At 43.5% G+C, this 23408-nt stretch overlaps 11 protein-coding genes across 11 annotated transcripts; 6 read left to right on the forward strand and 5 right to left on the reverse strand.

Moving 5' to 3' along the window:
• Nucleotides 1-889: 889 nt before the first annotated feature.
• Bfra_000651 (putative npl4 family protein) lies at nt 890-2983 on the reverse strand (the record flags this gene model as incomplete). Its single annotated transcript, XM_037331096.1, has 4 exons — nt 890-1093; nt 1157-2666; nt 2720-2844; nt 2900-2983. The coding sequence occupies 4 exons, from the start codon at nt 2981-2983 to the stop codon at nt 890-892; spliced, it is 1923 nt and encodes a 640-aa protein (XP_037197429.1).
• Nucleotides 2984-3751: 768 nt separating this feature from the next.
• Bfra_000652 (putative preprotein translocase subunit sec66 protein) lies at nt 3752-4616 on the forward strand (the record flags this gene model as incomplete). Its single annotated transcript, XM_037331097.1, has 3 exons — nt 3752-3872; nt 3926-4227; nt 4290-4616. 3 exons carry the CDS (start codon nt 3752-3754, stop codon nt 4614-4616), a joined length of 750 nt encoding a protein of 249 aa, XP_037197430.1.
• A 954-nt stretch (nt 4617-5570) lies between these two features.
• Nucleotides 5571-5981, forward strand: Bfra_000653 (uncharacterized protein; the record flags this gene model as incomplete). Its single annotated transcript, XM_037331098.1, has 1 exon — nt 5571-5981. The coding sequence occupies one exon, from the start codon at nt 5571-5573 to the stop codon at nt 5979-5981; it is 411 nt and encodes a 136-aa protein (XP_037197431.1).
• A 195-nt stretch (nt 5982-6176) lies between these two features.
• Nucleotides 6177-8620, reverse strand: Bfra_000654 (putative origin recognition complex subunit protein; the record flags this gene model as incomplete). The annotated part of the gene is made up of 7 exons (XM_037331099.1): nt 6177-7310; nt 7358-7631; nt 7688-7827; nt 7881-8115; nt 8168-8232; nt 8288-8515; nt 8564-8620. 7 exons carry the CDS (start codon nt 8618-8620, stop codon nt 6177-6179), a joined length of 2133 nt encoding a protein of 710 aa, XP_037197432.1.
• Nucleotides 8621-8798: 178 nt separating this feature from the next.
• Bfra_000655 (putative pentatricopeptide repeat protein) lies at nt 8799-11509 on the forward strand (the record flags this gene model as incomplete). Its single annotated transcript, XM_037331100.1, has 2 exons — nt 8799-9354; nt 9396-11509. 2 exons carry the CDS (start codon nt 8799-8801, stop codon nt 11507-11509), a joined length of 2670 nt encoding a protein of 889 aa, XP_037197433.1.
• A 660-nt stretch (nt 11510-12169) lies between these two features.
• Bfra_000656 (putative g-patch domain protein) lies at nt 12170-13207 on the forward strand (the record flags this gene model as incomplete). The annotated part of the gene is made up of 1 exon (XM_037331101.1): nt 12170-13207. The coding sequence occupies one exon, from the start codon at nt 12170-12172 to the stop codon at nt 13205-13207; it is 1038 nt and encodes a 345-aa protein (XP_037197434.1).
• Nucleotides 13208-13350: 143 nt separating this feature from the next.
• On the reverse strand, nt 13351-15070 carry Bfra_000657 (putative phenylalanyl-trna synthetase alpha chain protein; the record flags this gene model as incomplete). Its single annotated transcript, XM_037331102.1, has 4 exons — nt 13351-13480; nt 13535-14390; nt 14439-14647; nt 14696-15070. 4 exons carry the CDS (start codon nt 15068-15070, stop codon nt 13394-13396), a joined length of 1527 nt encoding a protein of 508 aa, XP_037197435.1. The 3' UTR covers nt 13351-13393.
• A 1144-nt stretch (nt 15071-16214) lies between these two features.
• Nucleotides 16215-17009, forward strand: Bfra_000658sa (uncharacterized protein; the record flags this gene model as incomplete). The annotated part of the gene is made up of 1 exon (XM_037331103.1): nt 16215-17009. The coding sequence occupies one exon, from the start codon at nt 16215-16217 to the stop codon at nt 17007-17009; it is 795 nt and encodes a 264-aa protein (XP_037197436.1).
• A 420-nt stretch (nt 17010-17429) lies between these two features.
• On the forward strand, nt 17430-18535 carry Bfra_000659 (uncharacterized protein; the record flags this gene model as incomplete). The annotated part of the gene is made up of 2 exons (XM_037331104.1): nt 17430-17702; nt 17755-18535. Exons 1-2 carry the CDS (start codon nt 17488-17490, stop codon nt 18533-18535), a joined length of 996 nt encoding a protein of 331 aa, XP_037197437.1. The 5' UTR covers nt 17430-17487.
• Nucleotides 18536-18662: 127 nt separating this feature from the next.
• Nucleotides 18663-19889, reverse strand: Bfra_000660 (putative rna-3 -phosphate cyclase family protein; the record flags this gene model as incomplete). Its single annotated transcript, XM_037331105.1, has 1 exon — nt 18663-19889. The coding sequence occupies one exon, from the start codon at nt 19887-19889 to the stop codon at nt 18663-18665; it is 1227 nt and encodes a 408-aa protein (XP_037197438.1).
• A 676-nt stretch (nt 19890-20565) lies between these two features.
• On the reverse strand, nt 20566-22835 carry Bfra_000661 (putative pwwp domain-containing protein; the record flags this gene model as incomplete). The annotated part of the gene is made up of 6 exons (XM_037331106.1): nt 20566-20747; nt 20800-21300; nt 21353-21577; nt 21637-22018; nt 22068-22584; nt 22649-22835. 6 exons carry the CDS (start codon nt 22833-22835, stop codon nt 20712-20714), a joined length of 1848 nt encoding a protein of 615 aa, XP_037197439.1. The 3' UTR covers nt 20566-20711.
• Nucleotides 22836-23408: the final 573 nt, after the last annotated feature.

The raw sequence follows: 23408 nt of genomic DNA on the forward strand, positions 1-23408 counted from the left end.
ATTGCAAATGTCCCCAACAGACAGGCAAAATCTCTCGAATTTCAAATTTAACCATCGTCTTTCAAATGGACACTTCCTACATGAGTGTTCATGAGAAGCTAGCTATCCGACCAAGTATGCATATCTATGCTCATAGTGTCGCTCTCAAGTACTGTAGAGAATATCTATCAGTGAATTTATAGTATTAGATAGTTAGTTTGAACTTGAATTCGAACTCACAAGAAGCTACCCGACTACTACGTACTTTTAAGCAAACAATCTTGAGCATTTGTAAGTTTAACAAGGCAGAGTTCATACAGATGCCTCAATTATCTGGGTATCTAAGAGTCTTTGTGAGTGCTAGATATAGACATGTTTCCATTAGAAAGTCCCATTCCTTACTCTCTCTGACTCGGGAATTCCGTGAGCTAAATCTGATCCAATCTTAGACACTACACAATCGAGGTTGTTACGGGCGACAGAAGAAAGGGGCAAAAAATTACATTAGACCATTCATGGTATTCTCATCAACAGAAGACGTGCATGAGATGATTGATTTAATTTATAATATGTCATATATGCCAACAACAATATATCTGTCTGATGTTTTGCTTCTCCCTTCTCCCTATCCGGGATATCCTGCGCCATATATGCATGCCTTCGTTAACACCAGAGTCACCGCTCTATCCACCAAGCACCTAAATTCCCTCATTGCCCTGTCGTTTTGTTTAATTTGGCCCCCCTTCGTACACGCCAATGATTCATGCTGCAAACCTCCTCATCAATCCTCTTTCCCCTCTGCCCTATAGACTCAAATAGTCATCGAGACGCTTTGTCGATTAAAAACCTATTTTCACGATCAGAGTATAAGCATCAAAAGAACAAAATAGTCCAGGGGTAGACTACTTATTCAATCTAGCCTAACTCCGCCAACCCTTTTAGCAAGACGCTCCGCAGGACCATCGTCATCGGACGGCGACTGACGTTTTGGGGGTCGCTCACCAGTCGATTGTAAAATTGCAAGGAAATTTGCCCAGCCAGGGGTTGCTATCAATTGGTATCCATCTGCTAAATCGTGTTGAGTTGCCACACGGCAGAGAAGTGCCATCTCTTCCTACGAATGATTATGTTAGTATCATACTTATGAGTGTGAAAAAAAGAAAAAGTTGGTACGAACTTTGCTTAAAATACCCATACTATAGATGAAGCATAGGAGATGAAAGTCAGACACCGCGAGGACGCCATCAGGAGATTGAGTGAGTTGACCACTCTTGTCAAGTCCTAATTGCTTTCCAACGTCCTTGAGATCTTGTTCCTGGCCAAGTACCAAACGATTCTCAATAGTGAAAGAACTCTTAGCCATGAATGCTGGCTTAGGATCGCTAGGAAAGCCGTGAGTCAATGTGACGAGTAAATATTCTACAGGGAAAGATGGCTTGGCATTCTCTTGAACGCTTCTACCATACTCGTTAATCTTTCTGAAGAAGACCTCAGGAATGTATCGTGCGCTCGTATCGGAATCATCATCTCCTTCGCTGCGAACGATCATCACAGCAGGATCGGCGGATGGTTCGACAATATCTGCTCGAACCATTTCCACGGCTGAGTTGGAGACTTGATATGCAGATATGGCGATTCCTCCGGTCTCATCGGCTGTCACTACACAGGTAACAAAATTGGACCCAAATTTGCCCGTATCACTCCATTTCGTTGGCTTTGGGTGCTTCGCTTGTAAACGTGCTGCAAATGCGATTTCCAGCGATGATAAATAGTATGAATCAAAATGTCTCTTGCATAAGACTGTGCCATCTCCTACGCCTGAGTCAATGAGATCAGTCCAGATGACACCAACTCTCTCCATGCCACACAATCTCGCAATCTCGTCGATATCCTTTTCGGATTCCCATTCGTTTAATGTGACGCCATCGAGTTCGTCAACTTGTGGCGGTTCGTAAATAGCTTCCACAACAGCCTTGACTCCCAATGGCACCTCTGTATACTCCTCGTAGCGACCATATAAATACCCAAAACGTTGTGCACCTGTCGCCCTCCAGAACTGGAGTAGGTTTTCGATGAGGCTTGCTTGAGCGAATTCAACATGATCCACCATACGGAATGCTTGCGGCTGTAAAGTGATTGCGCTCGGTTGGCACTTAGTACAAATACCCTCGGGCCACTGAGGATGTCCTGACGGGCAGTTCTTCTTCACACGGTAATACGGCTCCGTCAATGGTGGCATAAAAGAACTTCCTAGCTCTGGTTTGTTGGTCGCCGAGTTGATCTTTCGCAGATACGAGTGAAACGAGAGGTTCTTGATCTTTTTCTCGGCCAGGTATTCCGCATTGAATGGTTCTAACGGCATACAGTAGTCACACATTCCTTTTTCACCATGTCGACACATCTTTTGATCCTTCTTTCTGGGGATTTTGCCATCTTTCTTGTCTAGCCTATTATCGAGATCGGATTGTCTAACTAATTCCCACGGATTTTTGATCTTTTCCGATGGCGAAGTTACTTCTTGAGCTGGAACATCGATAGGTATTGATTCTGGTAAAACGACATGTCCATTTAAACGATTTGTTGAGGAGGCGAGTTGAGATGGAGGACCAGTCGAGGTGGAAGGGGTAGCATTGCCATTTGAAAGACTATCCAAGAGCTTATAATTTATGAATACCATATCGCCATTCCTTCAGTTGGTCAATACAACACTCTAGAGGCTTTATAAATATACCCGACTTACTTGAGACCAATCTGCGAGACTTTGGCTCTTGCAATTTCTACAAGAGACTTGACCTCACCACCACTCGGCGCATTTGAAAGTGTTAATGTCTTCGGGTCGATGTTCTCAGGTAGAAGTTTTACAAGCTATAGCATATTAGCAGAAGCTCACTACGATACATACAGCATATCTCAGACTAACCTTGTCGCCAAGTTGAGCAAAAGTTTCATTTGCTTCAACAGTGATACGAACTGTTCCATCAGGACCACGAAATCTTAAAAGCATCTTGACCTCTTATCAAGTTTATTTCTTAAGTTTATCCGGATGAATGAAATGTATTCGAGGTAGAACTATTGTATTAAAGAACAAAAAACAAAAAGTTAAGTATGAAGGAACAAAATCTTTAAGGTTCTTCCTAATTCTTGAGATGTTGGGTTGTTTGGATTGTTAATTGTTTAAATTGAAGCTCTAAGCTCTGAGTAAATAATACTGATCCCACTATCAAGGCTAGGAAGACGACTGTACGTCAGAGTTCGGTAGCCTACGGAAAACAGTTAGGGAGGTAGGAACCGCCGAGAACTGCCATGCCACTTACCTAGGTAGGTAATTCACCGCCTTGGTAATACGAATTACAAGAAACACATGAATTACACACACAAATTATATGAATTCGGTATAAATATTACAAGTATTATATAAGAATTACAAGGATGGAATTTAAGTGCATCTTCAAATTAGTTGGATCGGGTGAAATTGATTTAATTGGTTGTTAATTTATTAGCGAAGAGCTTGTCTTCTTAGTCAAAAAAAGTGACTTTAAGGTTATTTGTCCTGAAGTGGCAGAATGCGATAGAATAAAGATTAATAAAGGACACACAACACATAAGAGGATATCTACTATTTTGATACCTCCAACAATCGCACCGTCTTTGTCGGAAAACTTCAACCACCCTTCCTAGACATTGGCCTTTTTTCGATTCGATATATCTTCCCAAATCTCTGGGAGAGCTAGAAGAGTGTTGTTTTGTGTTCGACATAGTGACAGCAGCAACCATGTTCAAAGATTTTGATTACGCAACCACTCTCCGTGGTCTAATACTTCCTTTCGCATATGTCGTTGTCCTCGTCGGATCACTAGTAACATTTTCTTCATTATATAGAAAGCGCATAGCAGGTTAGTCAAAGTCTGGCTTTTAAATTATGCGCAAAGTTAACAGGTACTCATAGTTAAATCTGCGACTCTTGCGCCTTGGTTTCCACCACATCTGCAAAGGAACATTTACTTTTCTCTAGCTCATCTTGAGCCAGAAGAGGGAGACGAGAAAACGCCAAAAGTACCAGCGGAGCTTATTCGAGCGGCTTTGTTAAGAAGGGCTGTCGAAGACATTTACCGAATTATTCACATTAGAACAGCAAAGCAAGCCTGCAGTACCTTATTACAGAGGGGGAGTGTTGGCGACGATTTGTGGCAAAGATTCTTGAGAGCAGAGAAAGAAATGGAAGAGGAGCTTAGGGATGTGGTTATGGAGGTAGGCGGCGCTTTCATTCATTAAGTAGCTTGATGAAGTTGAATATAGTTAACCGTGAATAGGCAAATGGATTGGCACCAAATTGGGGACAGACAATCTTCCAGTCCGCCAACGAAATTTACACGAATAATCAGTTCAGAAAGAGCCTCGATGACATTCAAGCTAGGACCCAATCTGAGAAGGAGTGGTGGGAGAAACGTCGAGCCTCAATCCAATCAGAATTTATGAAAGAGTTAGATCAAGAAGCAGAAGCCAAGGCATCCAAATTTACCTCACCAACCAAGGCCCAGAGTGTTATGAGCGACGAGGATGCCATTCTAGTTCAAGGAGGCGGGCCAGCAGCTAGCGAACAAGGAAGCCCCAACAGGAAGAAGAAGGGAAAGAAATAAAGCATGTTTTATTAGCTGCTGGGCACTGTACAATGGCATGAATCTTGCCCGCACGAGGCGTTTTTGGTGTCTGGCGTTTTTGCGGCTGTAAAATATTGCATGCATAGGTTATGAGGGGTGTATCAAGATTTGTAGTAACCAGTCCAACTCACTGGTTAGACAAAATATAAAATTCAGCCCCCAGAGGGCCAGCGGGCCTTTTGATTTTTGTACCATTTACTTCCAAGTCTTATCGTTTTCTTCATATCATATGATTATATGAAGTGGTTCTCACTGCACCATTTGAGCATTCTCTGTAGTGGACACCTTCGTACTTGGACCTAGGCGTCTTTCTAGTTGTCGCTATTTTCGACCTTTGTATAAGAGATTCTTTGAGACTATTCATCATAAACACCTTGTCAGAACCTTCCACAAAGGTTGTCTCAAGAGTCCTTTCACTCAAGTCTCAAAAATAGATCTCAGAGTATGACAACATCAAAGACATGATCCTCCAACAAAGCCCAAGTTGATCTCCAATACAAAGAAATTCTCCAACACAATAAAGTCTCATAATAAGACAAAAACTACAAGAACCTTCCATTCCCCTATCTTCCAACTCATCTCTATCGGTATCTGGTATACGCACTATTTCCTATATTTCGTTTTTTCATACTTTGACTTTCATTCTAGACTTATATCTTTACGCTGCTGGCAGCTTTGCGAATAATCTTTTTCATCCCTTTGCGAATACAGTCATCATAGAATTATATACTCTTCCCCCATCTGATTCATTGCGGAAACATCTTTATATACATTCACAGCTTCATACTATTTACCACCACCAAAACCATCACGCAAATCAGTCGTAACTAGCACTGTACGGTAATAAACCGAAACATATTAAACGTATCAACTCAACTCATCTCATCGCCCCACAAATCTCAAACCTCATACAAGATACACCACAACTCAACCATGTCAACCATAACCCGTCTCAGCAAAACCAATCCCGAGCTCGCTGCCAAAATATCTCAAATGGCCCTTCCCCTCGCACCCCTCGTTCGTCTCACAACAGGACAAATCCATCCCTCGTTCCCCAAGAAACTTTTGAATTTCTGGCTTCTCACATCCGCGGAATTAGACGAACTCGCGCATTTTTATCATCAGCGCACTCCGTGTCAGTGGACGATGCATTATCCGTGTCCGGTGTATTGGGACGTAAATGCGGATTTGGAGACTAAGAGGAGGAGGCTGGGAAGATTTATTGGGTTGAGAGGGTGTGAAAGTCCGGTTGAGAGTGTTGAGGAAATTGAGAGGAGAGTTAGACAGGAGAGGGTTAGAAGGGCCGAAGAAGAAATGTTTAGGAATAAGAATCAGTGGTATTAGGTTTGGGTGCTGATGGACGACTAGATATGTTTTATTTGATGCGTTGAGCATTTGCATTCGAAGATTAATATAATTACATTTTACGGCAAGTTACTCTCATGCTCTAGAATTGGAAGACATTTTACTCTCATGTCCCTTAGATTTCAACTGCATTCTTTATCATTTCTCATGTCCTGCCACCTAGTGACACCAAGTTTACAAACCCTTCCATGCTAATTTCGTCAAGTGATCCGTCTTTTTTCTACTCTGCTTGATCATACCCAACAATTTCAAATCTGCAAGTCCTCTATAAAATAACATCAAAGCTTGTCTTTCGCTATCGTCGCCCTCGTCATATTCCGGTCCCAAATTAGCTATAAAAGCAGTCCAGAGATCGAAGATATTGATCAAGTTTCCTGCTTCTAAGAACAGTTTGTATAAAATGGCAGTAGGCGGATGAGACATTAGTGCTCCCTCTTTCGTGGGATCGCAACATGAACAAGAAAGGTAGTCGTGCGGTGAGGAGAGGGCTCGTTCGATTGTAAACCGGGGTTTGGGTGTAAAGGCATCTAGATAGGGCAATCTGAGATCGTAGAGCCAGATCTCAGAAACGAATTGATCTTGTAATTTGTCCACATCTACGAATTTCTGTATGGCTTGAATTAGGTGGTCAACAAGCGCTGTGAACTCTTTGTCTTGCTTTGTGAGTACTGATCTATCCTGGCTAATTTGGACCTTCTGAGAAATTATTGTAGTGCGGAGTGCTTTGTTATAACTGCTACGGATAGACTTTCCTGTATCCGAGCCTGCGAGTGATGAAGCGTCTTCCCCGATACTCGCAATCTGTGAATAGAATTCCGATTCCATATCCGACCATGATTCAAGATTCAGCTCAGTGCTTCCACCCTCTATGGCTTCTTTGAGTGAGGTAATGGTCCCTAGAAAATCATCGAGACTAGCGCGTTTGATTGAATCCACAATCGAACGCACAATTTCAGAGTTCTTTAATGAACCAGTCGATGCTTTAATATAGAGATCGATCTTCTCTGGTACTTCGACTGCCAAAGTAACTAGAACATGCATGATTCGGAGAATCTTCTGCACCGCATGATCTTTGCCTTGGATAGAACTTTCTACCTCTTGCAGAAGGAGCTCGTCATCGTTAACCAACCCCATGGCACGCTCTAATTCGCCTTGATCTACAAGACATTCGGTATATTTCTGGAACGATGGAAGCATTCTAATAGCTTCAAAATGCTCTGTTTGCAAAAGGGGCCCCAATTCAAGTTCGTCTGTGAGGCCCAGGAATATGCTCAAAGGGTTGGCATAGAAATGACACATGTACGCATACTAACCATGTTAGTGAACATTTGTCTAAAACTCAAGAGAAGAAATACCTTTAAAGCTCCAACAAAAGCTTGTACACTCTGAACATGATCATTTTGACGTTCCATGAGACTCGATAGAATGCCTGGCCCCAGTCGTATTGGAGCATCTGACCCGGCGATAACTTTTAAAAATATGTTTTCAAGGATGGAGCTCGTTTGCTCCACATCGAATTGTGCTCCATGTAAAGATCGAGCAGCGACACGAGAAAGTCGTTCTTGGAATAACTCGACGGATGTGGCAATTCCAAACAACAGAAGAAATGGGATGCGATCTAGCCAGGAGCTGAGGGCTTAAGTATTAAAAAGTAGACAGAAGGAGGAACAGACATATTAACTTACCTAAACAAGGATATTGCATCTCCAAGCAGACCAGAGTCAAATGCTTCGCTATCCTGAAATGACACGATCACTTTATCACACCCGTGGGCTTTGACATAACCATGAACGATTTCCAAATCATAGTTCAGAAGTTTACGGCCCTGGTGGGTTAGCAAGAATAGATCAGGTGAAGATTTAGAAAGATTTGACTTACATCTTGCTCAAGAAAATTGTCATTCTCGTCTTCGCCATTTGACTTTTGATGAGTGACATCTCTAATAAGCTTTTTAAGTAGTACCTTCAAGTTCGACGATTCTCCGGATCTAAGGGTGACAACAGGACCATTAAACTCATTTGAAAGTCTTGTTGAAAGTTGTTCAAAAAGCAAGCCTTGAGATGCGATATTTGGCCCAGTTACAATGAACCCTGCTGGGACTTTGCCTATGCTCCTTTGAATGTCTATCAGACTCCATCTCACTAATTATGCCAGATTATGCATACCTTTCATTCTCTACAAAAGATGTGACCTCTAACAAAGTGCCCTCATTTGCTTCATTCAGGATCGACTATTATGGTATTAGCCAGCTATGATGTTGATATCCTACAGCTTAGGATACATACCTGAATTTTTGTTTCTGTTTCCGGCCAATACTTATTAAACAGATTTAAACGCAGGCTTGAAAGTTCATCAGACTCCTTTTCATTAAATAATGGTGAAAGCTTGAAAGGCTCTGCATCGTCATTGATCTCAGGGGCTTTTGTTGTCGCCTTTCCTACCTTCCTACGCTTCTTAGGTCGCTGGAGTAGGTCTTCTGAAGGTACAGAAGTAGGAGTATATACATAGGCCGCCTATTGAAATTTAGTTCTGTACAGAATGGAATTTGGAATCCAACTTACCTGATGCTCTGTTCCATCAAACCCAGCAAGACTATTGGTATCCCCGTTTATAGACATTTTTAATTGATATAAATCGATTGAAAAAGAAAGGGGTACGCGTGAGATTTTGACGTGGTCGTGATTTGTTGTCGCGAATGGGAAGCGAAGTCATGCTGCGCAGTGCGCATCATAGCTTATCAAAAAAAAGTTTCCCGCACCTCAACTTTTTTTATTGGACCCATCAACATCAATACTTATGCCGCCGCCACCCACCAATTTCACTTCTAGTATTCGTGGTTTCGTATGCAAGTCATGTCGAATAAAACTACAGATCCCCCCGCGAGCACCATGGCTTTCGAGACATTTTACGGCGCAAAAAACCCCGCTGAGGTCGATAGATAGAGGGGGAAAAGTGCCACCGCTTGCCTCGAAGACGGAAACGCAACAAGTTGAGCAAACTGATGAACCATTTTACAAATACTATGACGAGACTCCGGATGGCGTTCGAACAGAAGCGCAGGGTGATCCTGAAGAAGAGGAATTGTTGGAAGGTCTTCAAGAGGCAGTTCGAGAAATAAAAGAAGACATTGGGGAAGTTTCAGCGGAAGAACTTGAGGAGGTGAACGAAGATGAAGAACCAAGCCTTCATATGGAGGAATGGGAAGATGCAATGGATGCAAAGATAGAACGCCTACAAGCCGAGGTGGATAGACTAGAAGGCATTACCAACAAGCCGGGCCCTATGTCAGAAGAGGACCGGCAAAAGATACGAAACTACTTCTTAAAGTCTGTCGAGGAAGGCAAGTCTCAATGTACTGACCCGTAGTGCGCCTGCTAATTGTCATAGATGAAGCTGAGACTTCCACAGAGCTATCTCCACCTCCGACTTCTTCCACAACACAACAGTTTCTCGCCCCAGAACCAAAGCCAAATTCCATCACCAACCCAAGATCTAACTCAAATTCTATCTTAATTCCAGAGAAGCAATACCCTCCCTCAGCCCGACCCCATTTAAAAGTTTTGAATAGCACATTGCAGAAAATTGATCATCGTTACGGTCGTAGCAATTTTCAAATGAATGAAAACCTGATGCATAAGTTATGGAAGCAGTACATTTTATGCCGAAAAACTATATTGTCAGATCCTGGTGAAGTTTCTCCAGAAACGTGGAAACTTCTTTGGGGTTATATTTCATTGCCAGACCCGACAAATTTGGACCGCATGGCGCATGTGAGACGACTGGGGCTAGATATGCAGAAAGCGGGTTTACACCTCGGAGGGCCTACATTATTGTTATATATCGAAGCTGTCTTTGTAGAAGGAGATCCAAGGACCGCAATTGATCTATGGAAATCCGCTTGGCAGACTTTTTCTAAAGATGAAGGCCTTTTAGACCAATATTTGGAGCTTGGTACTCGGATGTTTGCCGAGAACGGCAACATTGAGGAAGCCAGAAAGGCAGCATCGATTGTCATACAAAGATCAAACAATCCCCTCAGCGCTCGTATTCTTATTCACACAATACAAGGCTGCTTGGCCTCAACGATTAAAAACCGTACGCTTGAAGCTTGGAACATTTACCTTGACTTTCGGAAACACATGAAATCGAGTATGGAGATGGAGGATTATGATGTAATCAGCGGACTTTTTATGCGAGCTGGTAAAAATCATGAAGCATTAGCAGTCTTTAAAGATATGATGCTCTCGAAAGATCCCACTGCTTTGCAGTATGACTCATTGACAACACGAGATTATGAAGAATTTCCATCCATGCTGAACAATAAGTATTTCTTTGGAAAATGGATGAAGAAGCTGATTGGCAGTGGCGACCTTGACGAGGCCAGCAGAGTACTTGATTTAATGCGAGATTTCAGGATCTGCCCTGATGCCAAATTCACAAATGGGCTTATGGGTGCCTGGTTCCGTACGGGCAAATTAAAGAACCGAAAACTGGCCGAGGAAATGGGCTGGTCTATGATTGCAGCAAGACTTGATTTCGTTAAGGCTCGAGATCAAGGGGTTAAGGTATTGCTACCCCCCTTAACGGCCGTGAAAGGGACAAACAAGCGCGAGTACAAGCTTGCCAGCTTCAACCTCCACCCTCCTGCAACAATCGAAACATTTGCAATTCTTATGGACCAATACGTGAAAGGGCAGAAACATGAACAACTTTTGGACCTTTACACAACATTGGGAAAAGCAAAGATTCCAGCAAATACGTACTTCATGAACACAGCAATCAAAGCTGAATCAAAATCCTCTTTGGACACCAAAGAGATGTACTATACCTTCGTCAGCGACGGAGTGAAGCCTAATATTGAGACCTTTTTGCAATTGTGGCACAGTTTAAAGCAACGGAATATGCAAAGACATAGGCGCCATACATTTTTTACCCCCGCAGAACTGTTCGCAGAAATGATGAGATGGCGACAGGAGTTGAAGGCAGAGCTTGGAAAAGATGATTTACCAAAGGACCTCTATAACTCAATCATATTGAACTTTGGTTTAGTGGACGACCAACCAGGAACTGCAGTTGCCTTGCGTGCCATGCAAAAGTATTTTGGAACATATCCTACGGATGATACCGCACGCAACATTATTTTACAAATAACAGCAATTGGCGCTACGACTGGACCTGCACTGAGACGTCTCAATATCAATAAGGGTACAAAGGAGAGAGTGCGACAAGTCACGAAAGTTCTAGCAATGCTCCAATCGCAAAGAATTGAGGCTTTAGCGGAGTTAGGAATCGTTTATGATGACTTGCAAGAGCAAGCAAAATCAGAGGAGGCATTAACGTTATTGTCGGACCTTCTACGTGTTGTTGCACTGCAGGTGAATGGTGGTCAAGAAGGACGTATGGATATCGTCAAATCATCCCAAACAGCGGCGAAGATGATGGGTGTTCCTGATTGCGTTCCTTGGATGGTGTACAACACAGCAGATGAGGAATTGTTGGATGTGTAAAGTAGAATAGACACTCGCCAATACATGTAGAATAACATACAAATACCCAATGACTTAATTTGTAGAGAGCCAATTACTTGCCTGCTTTGCACTATCTCCTTGGGTGAATGGAAATACTAGGCGTGTGGAGATGATCATTGGTGGGTGAATTGCTTCAATGTCTACCTCCATGAATTCCGGAGGATGAATGATATAGACTAACAAAAGTCATAGAGGAGCAATTTACAAAGGTCACAACGTCTGGACTAACCACGACAGCCTCATCAGTAGTGAATTTAAAAGAACCTTGAGGGTCAGCACTCAAGCTATACCTCGGCAATCATTTCATTGGCCAATTTCAAGATTTTGCCCAAGGCGGTGACATAAATTTTGGTGTGTAAAATCGGTAGCCTCGAGACAACACCACAGCCTTTCCCAAAATCTCCCCAAACGCCCCTCACCGTCGCACCTCAATTATTGCTTCCAAACCCCCGGGACAATTTTTTCCATAATCGCGCAACATCCCTCTTTCTAAATCTGCAATCAAATTTATAAGTTTCCCAAAAGCCCCAAATTTGGTTCTGCAGACAGACGTGCAACAAAACTTTTTTTGAGAGCTGAAGAGTGTATTCGATTGGCTGTTTTTCTACGAAACATAACAATCACATTTATTCATCCATCATGACGGAAGATGAATTAAAAGCCGCAGAAGCTTCAAATGAAGCTGCGCAAGAAGAGGAAGAAGACGATGAGGAAGATGATTATATGAACATGATCATTTCCGAGCCTGTCAAACCGCGAGAGAAGGAAACATATACCCAACGACGACAGCGCATACAGCGAGAATCGGAAGCGCGATCGCGCACGAAGTCGAAAGCTGAGATGGCGGCCGAGGAAAATGCTGCGAGGGAAGACGCGTTGTCGAAATCGATGTTGGAGGCGCCGGAGAATGCGAAGAGTAAGGGATTGAAGATGATGGCGAAGATGGGGTTTAAGCCGGGAGTTGCGCTGGGGGCGAAGGATAATGTTGGGGCGAGGTTGGAGCCGGTGGGAGTGACGATTAAAGAAGGGAAGGGAGGGATTGGGTTGGATGAAGAGAAGAAGAGGAAGTTTAGGGAGGAGGTGGAACGGGAGGGGAAGAGGGTTAAGGCTGAGGAGGGGGAGTATAGGGAGAGGGTTAGGAAAGAGAGAGAGGATGCGAGATTGGAAGGAATGGTAGGCGCAGCGATGAGGGTTGCGGAGAGGATGCACGGGGAAAGAGAGGAAGAAGAAATGGAGAATGCCATTGATAATGTGAGCGAGGGATCTGGGGAAACTAAAGATGAACTAAAACGCAAAATATCGACCAAACCGTTGAAGCAGATCAACATTTTATGGAGAGGATTAGTTCGGAAGCGCGAAGAAAAGGAAAGGGATAGAAGGATGAGATATGATCTCCAGCAAAGTTTATCACGTTTACCAACCTACGATGATGCGAACGAAGACAAGGATGACAAGAGAGCACTCGGAAAGGACAAGATCCAGCATACTCTTGTGGAGGATTTGGAAGAAGAGGACCCTGAGTTAGATGCTTTCAATCTACTGGAACCGGCTGAGAGACTACAAAAGATTGTTGAACATTTGAGGTCGCAGTACAATTATTGCTTCTTCTGCAAATACACATATCCTGACGATTCAATGGATGGCTGTCCAGGTTTAACGGAGGAAGATCATGATTAGCGATCATTAATTTACATCATGAAATTTTTAATTGTAGTATGATACCCATTATCAATTCGTTTTGATCATTAACTCGAAGCCATTATACCTTGAATCCCTCCAGGGTGCTTATGATGAGAGGAATTCATGGGTATCAATTGTCTTTTAACTGTGCAACCATTTATTTTTATAGACCTATCTAATCCCTTATGACTTGTCTAGTCTGACAGCTGGATTTCTCTCGATGAAATTCAAATCAACCTTGTGACCTAACAATTCTCTGATATTGTTCACCTAAAAGACAGATTAGATTGATTTTATGATCCAAGAGTGTGGGAGAAATCTTACCTTATATTTAATCATAGTTGGACGCTCCAAACTTAATCCCCAACCAAAGACCTTCATATCTTTTGGTAAACCCATTGCCTCCAACATTTCTGGCCTGAACATTCCACTGTTTCCGATTTCAACCAGTTTGCCGAGACCCTTGTGGTAACTGAAAATCTCCATACTTGGCTCGGTGTAAGGATTATAAGCTGGCTTGAAACGCAAATCTTCCAGACCCATCTTGTTGAAGAAGACCTCCATGAATTCCATAAGACCTCCCAGGGACAATCCATAATCTGCAATAACACCCTCAACTTGGTGGAACTCAGCAAGATGGGTAGCATCAACAGTCTCATTACGGAACACACGATCAATGGAGAAGTATCTTGCTGGCGGTGGTCGTCCATCGGGTCCCTTTTGTTGGGCTAATTTGTGTAGCATTGCTGTCGATGTCGCAGTCGTATGTGTTCTGAGGACTAGTCGTAAAGATTCATCCGCAGCCCAAGGATATCTATAACCGATTGATCCATATTTTCCTTCCTGGTGAACTTCTTGTACATTCTTCCACAATGCCTCATAGTCAGCTTTATCCTCCCCATCCACTGCACGTGGTTTGTCTGCAGTTTTAGGATCCGAAATATAGAAAGTGTCTTGTAAATCTCTCGCAGGATGTTGTTGTGGGACAAAGAGAGCGTCGAAGTTCCAGAAGCCGGTTTCGACGAAGTTATTGGTAGGCATTTCCTCGAAACCCATTTCGAAGAAGATTTGGCGGAATTCATGTCGTACTTTATTTAGAGGATGTAATGCACCAGAGTTTTGGTCTGCTCCAAGAGATTTGAAGTTATATGGTTTGAAAGCGGCGGTTTTCCAGGCACCCCTAAATATGTGAGTACTTTTTATAACTCAAAGTGTCGCTGAAACCTACGATGCAAGCATGTCTGCTGTCAAATCTGTCTCTTCCTTGACCATTTCCAAGGCGAATTTGGGTCCTTTCGAGATCTTATAACTAGTAACCTTCTGCATCTTTACCAGCTTACGTTTCTTGAGCTCTGTGATAACTTTTGGATCTGGATGCGCACGAGTCTTTTGGATAGTCTGGAGCTGTTCTCGAGTTGTGTCCTGGATAGAATCGGTCTGCAAAACTTAGAACGAACTCTGGAGAATTGGAGAAAAATAACTCACTGAAGCTACCAGTTTTCCATCTTTACCTTTCGCAATCCATTTCGACTTGAATGCTTTACCTTGACCAACCTTGACAACATTCTTATCTCCCACAGCAGCTTCTAATTCGGAAACCGTGAGTCCATCCATTGCCTTTTGTAGAGCCTCAAAAACTCGTGCCTCATGACTACCATTGTTGGCAATTTCTTCAGCCTCTGCTTCCAGTATAACTTCTTCGCGATCTATTGTTTCGTATGTGATCATAGACCTTGAGCCAAGTCTGTCCAAAGCACCTTTGATGTCGGTGGACTTTTGAGAAGGAAATGCTTCCGAGGAAAGGATGTTGTCATTTTTGGAGAGAGCTTGAAGAATCTCGGACGGTAGATCGGACGCCATTTTTGGAGGAATTACAGGTTCGTTGTTACAATAGTAAATGTTAGAGGTGACTCAATCCCAATAATTTTGAAGGTTCAGGTGTGGTGATGCCTTAAAAATAATTAAGGCATTAGGAGGGGTTTTTATCCGACCCCTCACTCCCTCTTCACTCATTCACTCATTCACTCATCACACATGTTTCTTCAAGCTGAGGTAGATATCTACCAGGTGTGGGTATTCATGAATCTACTGTATTTCAACGTCTCAATTCACCGTCTCAATTCATCGTCTCAATTCATATACATGTATACATCTCTCTACCTGCGGACGTTCACCAGACAGTCAAACTGGTGATTCACGTGAGGTACTTGCTTTTCATTCGTTCATTTGATACCTAATTTTATTCAGTTGCTTTTCAATATCAAAATCGTACCACCGTCAAACCAAAAAGAAATCCTGTATTGAATTAAGTTGTCGCTATTTTGATTTTATATCTTCAAAAGCAAGCATCCTTATCGGCCAATTTACCAACGGTAGGTTTACTTTTCGAAAATATCAACACGTTGAAATGAATTGTTTTCAATTTATGAAGAGTACCTACGCGTGACATTGTAGCGCTTTTGACTTTTTGGCATCTTTAGCATTTTGCTGGATTTATTGGTTGTCCGGCTTCTTCCGGGTCAAGGAGACATGCCCAACCTGCCAGGGCACTCTGATGCTTGCATTGGTACTATTTTTGTCCCACCAGATTCGAGAATGAAACGAATATACCCAAGATTGGTGTGGGGGAATCCAATGTTACCAAAAATGATTCTTCATCACATCACATCACCGCATCTCGTATCGGTAAAGAGGTCCCAGCGGTATTTATGGTATACTTTGTGAGTACAGTACAGCCATGTACAAGGATCTCGCCCCTCCTCGCATTGCGAAACGCCAACAGCTGTAAGGTTTGGTTCATTTATATATATCCCGTCTACTACTTGAATGTATGCGATTTTCTTCACTTGTTTGCCTTTAGCTATTCCATGCTACCAATTGCCGTTCCTTGACCCCGAGCCAAATATTGAGAGACAGTAGCCACAAGTGTCACTAATAGCCACGAGATCTCTACTACATTACCACTTTAGCGGAACCTATATTTTACCCATCTCCTGGCACCAAGATGTGTTTAGGAATGACTTGCTGCACCGATAAAGCACCATCTTCAACTGGTTTTCCTACGTCCTTCCAGTTATTCGCAAAATTACCCACTGAACTTCGTCTCCAAATCTGGAACTACGCCATCTTACTCACCTCGCCATATATTGGGCTATCATGGTCCCCATCAGAAAATCGATTCATTTCTGATCGGAAGCCTCCTCCTATACTTCATACCTCAAGCGAGTCTCGTTCAATATCACTTGCTTATTGGACTTTCTCATCTCCCATCTTCTCTCACACCTGCATCAATTATGACCAAGACTTCTTGTGCTTCAACTGGCCATCAATGGGAAGCATCCCTGGTCGACTGGGTGGGAAAATCACGGATGAAGAATGTAGGAAGATAAAAAGGATTCTCATACACGAGCACTACCTAATTCCGCACGTGTTTGATAATCTACGAGAATTCAAGAGGTTCGAAGGATTGGAAGAATTGGCTATTGCTTGCCATCATGATGATATAATTGGCATGAGGAGGTACGGATATATGTTTGCGCAAATGTGTTTTGACAAGGTAGACGAAGTTGAACATGGCTGGCCGACACATTGGCCAAAACTTGTTTGTTCAGCAAAGGCCGTGGGGCAGTGTTCTAAACATTGGTGGTTCGATAGATGGAATGACAGGGCGATGTCCAGATCAGATCGAAATTGGCAAGATCAAATGGCGATGCTTGTTAGGGTAACAGCTAGGAATGATGTCGATCCCGAAGTCTTTCACTACAATTCGCAATTCCTACGTCTCGTCTTGGGAACATAGGAGAAGGATTGCATTGTCCAGTTTTGTGTGGTTGGAAGGAATCGACATTGCACTGCAGCACAGAAATCAAAATATGAATATAATTTATACAGCTATCGTCTTGCACTGATTGTCAATGATCATCTGAATGTAAAGAATAGAATGAATAGGTACGGTGCAACTCATCTCTTCTTCTGAACGATTGAAAGAGTTTGAAAGGGTTAATTCTTACCAGAAAATTGGAGCCTGGCGAATCCATTACAATTCCGCTTATGTAAGTAAAACTAACAAACAACCCTGCAATGTCCAATCCGTTCTGTCGCCTATTCCATCCTGTTGCGCATCAACAGCTTCAAAAGCTTTTGATAATCGGACCAGTGAATTATCAGAGCTGCAAGTCTTACTTGCCCTCTATTTTTCACGTTTAAAAAGATGTGAACTTTCAAACCTCCGACCATCCACACAAGTCATCTCAAATCATCAATGACTCCTGAAAGCAATGAACAATGATTTCACATCAGTATCGGGCCCATCGGCAACCCCTCCCAATGGCAGAAGTGGGCCATCGAGCCGGCGACGTCGACATCGCTCCAGCACTCCTGCTCAAAAAAGAGCTTACGAGCAAATGAGAAAGAAGTATGAGTTAGCAAGCTCGTTGATGGCAAATCTCGACTTTGCGGTTTACTGCCAATTATGCGTATTATATTACATGGAGTATATAGCTCTCTCCAGTCTTCTTGATATGCTTAAGCTAACGTGTTCAAAGCTGCTCATTCTTCCAACTCTTCATACGTGCCCTCACTCAATTCATTATTCTCACACCAAAGCCGAAGAATGTTAGACAGCCGCCTCAAAGTTCCTCGTGGGTTATAATGCTGTTGGGCACGAATATTCTTTGTATATTTTTACACCTTTTCCTTGCGCCATCGAGGTCTACGGAGGAGATGAGAGGATATCTCCATGGAGGAATTATAATCGATCTTATTGGTCAAAAAGGTCCTTCATCGAAGCTGAAGTTGGTAGTCTTGGATTTGCTTGTATTGATCTTACAAGCCATATTATTCACGGTTCATCTGGATAGAGAGAAGCTTGACAAGTTTCTAACGGCCTATGGAAAGAAAACTACCGATGGGCAAACACCACTTCCCACACAAGATTACGATGCAGAGGAACGAGGTGTACTGAGGGATCCTGTTGCCGGGTTGGAGGATATTGAAATGCAGTCGCTGGGTTCCACAAGAGCTGTCTCTCGCCCGCGAACTCAAGAACTCACTACAGAAGTAAATGAGCAAGATGAACGAGAGGAGTTGCTAGCTGAGCCGGTGAATAGAGAACCGGATGATGGGCCATTGGATATATTTTGGTCAGGGACAGCTGTTATAGGGGAATTTAGTGTTTTGCATACCCTTCGCAGTCAGTTGGCACTCTCAGGGGCCGCTTCTGGGTCGTTACGAGCAAACTCTTTGTCTGCTAATGTCGCCGAGCTTACGGCAAGGAACCCGAGGCTTGATTTTATTGCTCGAAGATTTCAGCGCAGCTTGCAATAAACCACTAAAGATGCACAAAAGGAGGTTCCACATAATGTGTTAAGTCAGTGTAATTTGCACATACTACTATATATGGTAAATATTTGTTATGAATATGGATAAACAGGTGATTGTTGGCTTTATTATGCTACTGTACGCCTCTGCCAACATTTCCCACCCCCGTGCCCTTAACGCTTACTATGATATCCTCGCTTTCATCTTCGTCTACATCTCGTAAACCCCAACTGCTTGCCCCGAACTTTTTTAGATCTCTTCCTAGTGTTATTAGGTCCTCTGAGGCTATTATTTCTCGTCCTAGTCTCAATCTGCCGATATCCTCTGAACCCATTGCCATCATTGTCAGTACTGTAGGTGCTCCAGCCTTCGTCACACACCCGCCCTGTGATATAATTTCTAACAACTGATATGCACACTGCTTTCCAATATCTTCGGGCGCGACACCTCCTGCACTCGGGGAGACCACATCCGCCGTATATATTACACCCGCAGAACTGGTCTCCGCAATCAATGCCAACCCAAAACCTACTCCTGTCCTCTTTTTCGCGCTTGGATTCGTTTTGTCCTTTGCTGATACTAGTGGCGCTTGATCGTACTGTGTCGCAATATGAATATCTCCCACCAATGGATTCAAAATTCCTCGAGCCTCGTGTATCATTCTCGCGTTATGACTGTTGCTCACACCTGTCGCATATGCCACTCCTCTTATCCTCCTCACCCTCCCAGGACTCCTGTTCAAATGCAAGGTCTTAGGTAGCGCCTTGATCTGGCTCCCAAACCGTAACTCTACTACACCTCCACCACCCTTGCCTCCCGCTCCCGGACAACTTCTCTGTAAAACTCTGATTTCTAATTTGCTGGCCATGATTCCGAATGGTTCGTAAAGTGGTAGAATAGCCGTTCTGACACTATCCACTGATATATCTCCTGCTTCCGTTGCACTTGTGATAACACCTTCTCCCTCAAACCTTACATTGACAGCCTTCTTTGCAAAAGGCGCAAGCATACATAAAGGCAGCAAGAAATAACTAACTCCCCGAGTATTATTCGCCGGCAAGTGACATTTTATCACTCCGTCTACATCTGCACCCAAGCCATCGATCGATCCGGCTATAACACCTGGATTGTAGACCAGCGTTGTACCAGTGTAGGATATTTGTACAGATGATCCATTGCTGACGGATTCTAGGAGGCGCAAGAAGGATACTTCGTGAGGTGCAAGGCCCGGATTGGTAGGTGAGGAGCTTCGGATCTGTGAGATATGAATTGGACGACCTGTCAAAGCAGAGAGAACGAGTCGGTGGCTCAGAGACTTGTGGGTTGTAAAGCGAAGAATTTCGGGGGTAGGGGCGGACATTGTATATTGTGTATGAGGTTTTTGTTAATTCAGATCGACAAAATTTATTTTTGCGATAAATAATTCTGCCAGCAGTGACTCCTGATAAGGAGGCGGTGAATTTCACATTTCTCATGCATACTCCCCCCGTACATTCATTTACTACTAGGTATCTCGATTCGCTCATTCATAATTTGGCGTGCCCGTTCATGTTTAGCAATGGTTCAAAAGCGTTCATTCAGGCTCTGAAAATAATCACGAGCTTTTTTGTGCCTTCATGACAGAGGATATGAGATCAAACATGTATTCGGGGTATAACTTCACGATATCACATTCACAAACACGCAAGTTCTCTGTGATCTATTGAGATCTAATCAGAGAACGGTCAAGCAATTTGAGAATTGCCATTAATGTTTTCATATCTTATTTGTGATTTTGGGCCAATTTCCTAACGTAAATTGAAGAAAACCTTAATGTCAAAGAAGAAAAGTGAGCGTTTATCCGGGCCAACTTGAAAATCCGCAGTCAACTCCCCACGCATCCGCCATAACGTGCTTTTCAGAAAAGGAAATTTGTACAAGGGTGATTTGTGGCATTCTGAAAAGCCAGGGGTTAAAAGAAATAACAATCCGATAGCTCTTAGTGTTACAATGGGAACCCGCAAAGCAAATGCAAAACTATCAACCTCAAGTCGGGACGACGATGCCTGAAAAGACGACGACTGGAGACCTAAAGGGGACCAATTCTGCTCATTAACCGATCTTGATGTTGATCGCACACGCTGGCCGCAAATTGTTTGGCCTAAGCTGGTGTATTTTTCGCTTTCCTCACAGGGAAAATATTTCATGCTTCTGATTCAACAGCTGGTGCTTCCGCTTCCTAATATTCTGTTAACATTTGTTGCCTCGATTACTCTTGAAGGGGGCTTTACCTCTGGAGATTCTTCTGTGACAGGGGCGGGGTCGTCATTGCTGGCAGCCTCTTCTTTGGGTAGTGCGGTAAGTGGCGTGTCGAGGGCCGGTGATTTCTCCTCCGTCTTTGACTCATCGGTTTGGGCGATGCCATTTGCTGCCACGCTGTCGGATTTTGGCTCATCTTTCTCCTTACTATCATCCCTGGTGCCGTTGGCAGGGGCCTCAGTGGTAGCTGGTGCAACCTGCTCACTGGCGAGAAGTCTGTTCCATTTATCAAGTAAGCTCTGAGACCTTGATTTGAACTGAAATTCATCTTCTTTGGGAATGACAGGTAGCTTCAAAATAGCCTTGAGAACTTTGTTTATTTTGGTTGCTCTGATGATGCTAACCTCAAGGTCGGCATAACCTTCGAGTTTGTTCACATACTCGGACATTTGTTGCATCTCGTCTGCCTTGGGCTCTTGGTCTTTAGTCAGAAGACCTTTTTGAAGTTTGTGCCTTAAGAACAAGATCTCTTTCTAGAAGAATTGTTAGACACAATCACCAAGGTGTTAGAGAAAGTCAACAAACCTCTTTCTTGACCCTTTTCTCTTCTGGGGTGAGTTCTGGTTCAGGAGGAGCGACAGGAGCGGCGTCTTTGGTTTTCGCAGCAGCCTTCTTTGTCTTGCTCTTATCCTTTGCAGACTTGGGTTCCTTTGCTTCTTTGGCAGGCTTTGGAGTAGATGTACCATTCGCAGCCTTTGGAGTATTGTTCAACTTGATACGAGGCTTCTTTGGGGCGGTATCAGGCTGCTGCTGGGTTACTATGTTAGTCTTGATAATAGTAAAAAACTCATACTTGAATGGTAACATACAATATCATCCTCGGGAACCTGTGAAGGGTTTTTTCGCTTCTTCTGAGTTGATTTTGGTGCTTCGACCTCCTCGTCATCAGGGATAGCACTGACGTCCATCATCTCTGTGTCTTCATTGTTATCCAATTTAGGAGCAGCTTTCTTTGGCGTCTTTTCTTTCTTCTCTTTCTTTGCCTTCTTGGCTGCCTTTGCAGCCTCTTTGGCTTCCTCGTCCGCTCTCTTCTGCTCCATGAACTCTGTTAACACAGTTTTGAAATAATCCAAATCGTTTTTTTCGGCGGCAAGTTGATGCGCAGCATACAAATCTTTGCGCATATTATTAGGAACGTCCCCGACTGTATCTAGATCGAGATCAAGGAGATCATAATTTGGTATCCAGCCACTAAATTGATCAGTAAGATTTATCTCAAGGAGTTTTGCTAGGCACTCACAATTCATTCGTAAAAAGATACATGACAGGGAAAGTTCTGTCTTTAGCCTTAGAGCCGCCATCTTCGTAATCACTTCTGTATGTACCATCTGCTCTCATTGCTGTGACTGGGCGAGATTTGATGAGGGTGCTGGGAAGCATATCCTCGTCGCAGACAATTGCAGGCCACAAAGGATATCCCTTCAATCGCACATAGAAGTAATCGCCGGGTTTCGCATCCGTATGCGTCAACTTCGCCTTGGATTGCTTTTTGTTCAACTTTTTCTTGTGTTCTGGCACGCTAGACTTGCGTCGGCCCTTTGTCTTGCTGGCTGAAGCTGGTGTGCTGGCGGCACCATCTGCTAACTCTGCAGACTCATCCGCTGCTGGAGCTCCGTCCTCTGATTGTTCTTCGCCCTTCAATTCTGCATCGTCGCCATCTGCGGGGGTAGACGCGGATGGCGCCTCCTGCACTGAGCGATCGGGAATTGTTTGTTCGTCCATTTTCTCTGATTTAGCTTCGGCGTTGCTACTCTTAACTAAACAAATGAGATTAGCAAAAGAAAAGTGATGGGAATTGAGACAATAGAAAAGCAATTGTACCTTCTTCCGTCGCGCTCGTACCGGAAGTCGCGACTGGATCCTCGGAAACAGCTTCATCCTCAACACCATTGCTACCGTTGGCGCCTTCCGACACATCGACTTGGGGCTCTACAACAGCATCTGGAGCTGAAGTGCCTGGGGACTGAGGGGGCACCACCTCATCTCGCGTGCTTGCCTCATCCGCCATTGTCGCGACACAGCTTCAAAAAAGTTCAATGATATATGTAAGGCGTATTGGTAGGATAGTTATTGACGCGTCAGGGATGTGTGAGATGATTAAGATAATCGCGGATAAATAATCTGATGGAGGTGATAACTTTTTGTTGCTGCTTGGGAAGAAGGAATTCTGGAAATCAAAATGTCGCTTGAAAAGAAGTTACGCCTGCGCGCTAGTGAGGCAATAGTCACGTGCTGGTGCGGTGGATTCTGTACACAATACACTCTCGACTACCCCCAGCCTCCCGGATATTAGTCGGAGAGGGTGACGCGAAAAGTGAGTTCCAGATAATAACAGTACAGTAACAAAGCTGTACTAACTTGTAATTGAGTATGACATTCAATGTCAATAGTGAAAAGGTATTGTTGAAGAGAAAGAGATGATAACAGAGAATTTTTTGACATAATAATAAACAAGAAAGAATTGAAAAAAAAAAGTGATCAATAAGACATCATTGACAGAACCTTCTGTCGTGTCATGATCAACACACGAGTAAGAATCCGCCCACTGTTGGGCCACCTTTGACGTAGCCAATCACTTTGC

Source organism: Botrytis fragariae (assembly GCF_013461495.1).
Source record: "Botrytis fragariae strain BVB16 chromosome Unknown tig00000001, whole genome shotgun sequence".
NCBI lineage: Eukaryota > Fungi > Ascomycota > Leotiomycetes > Helotiales > Sclerotiniaceae > Botrytis > Botrytis fragariae.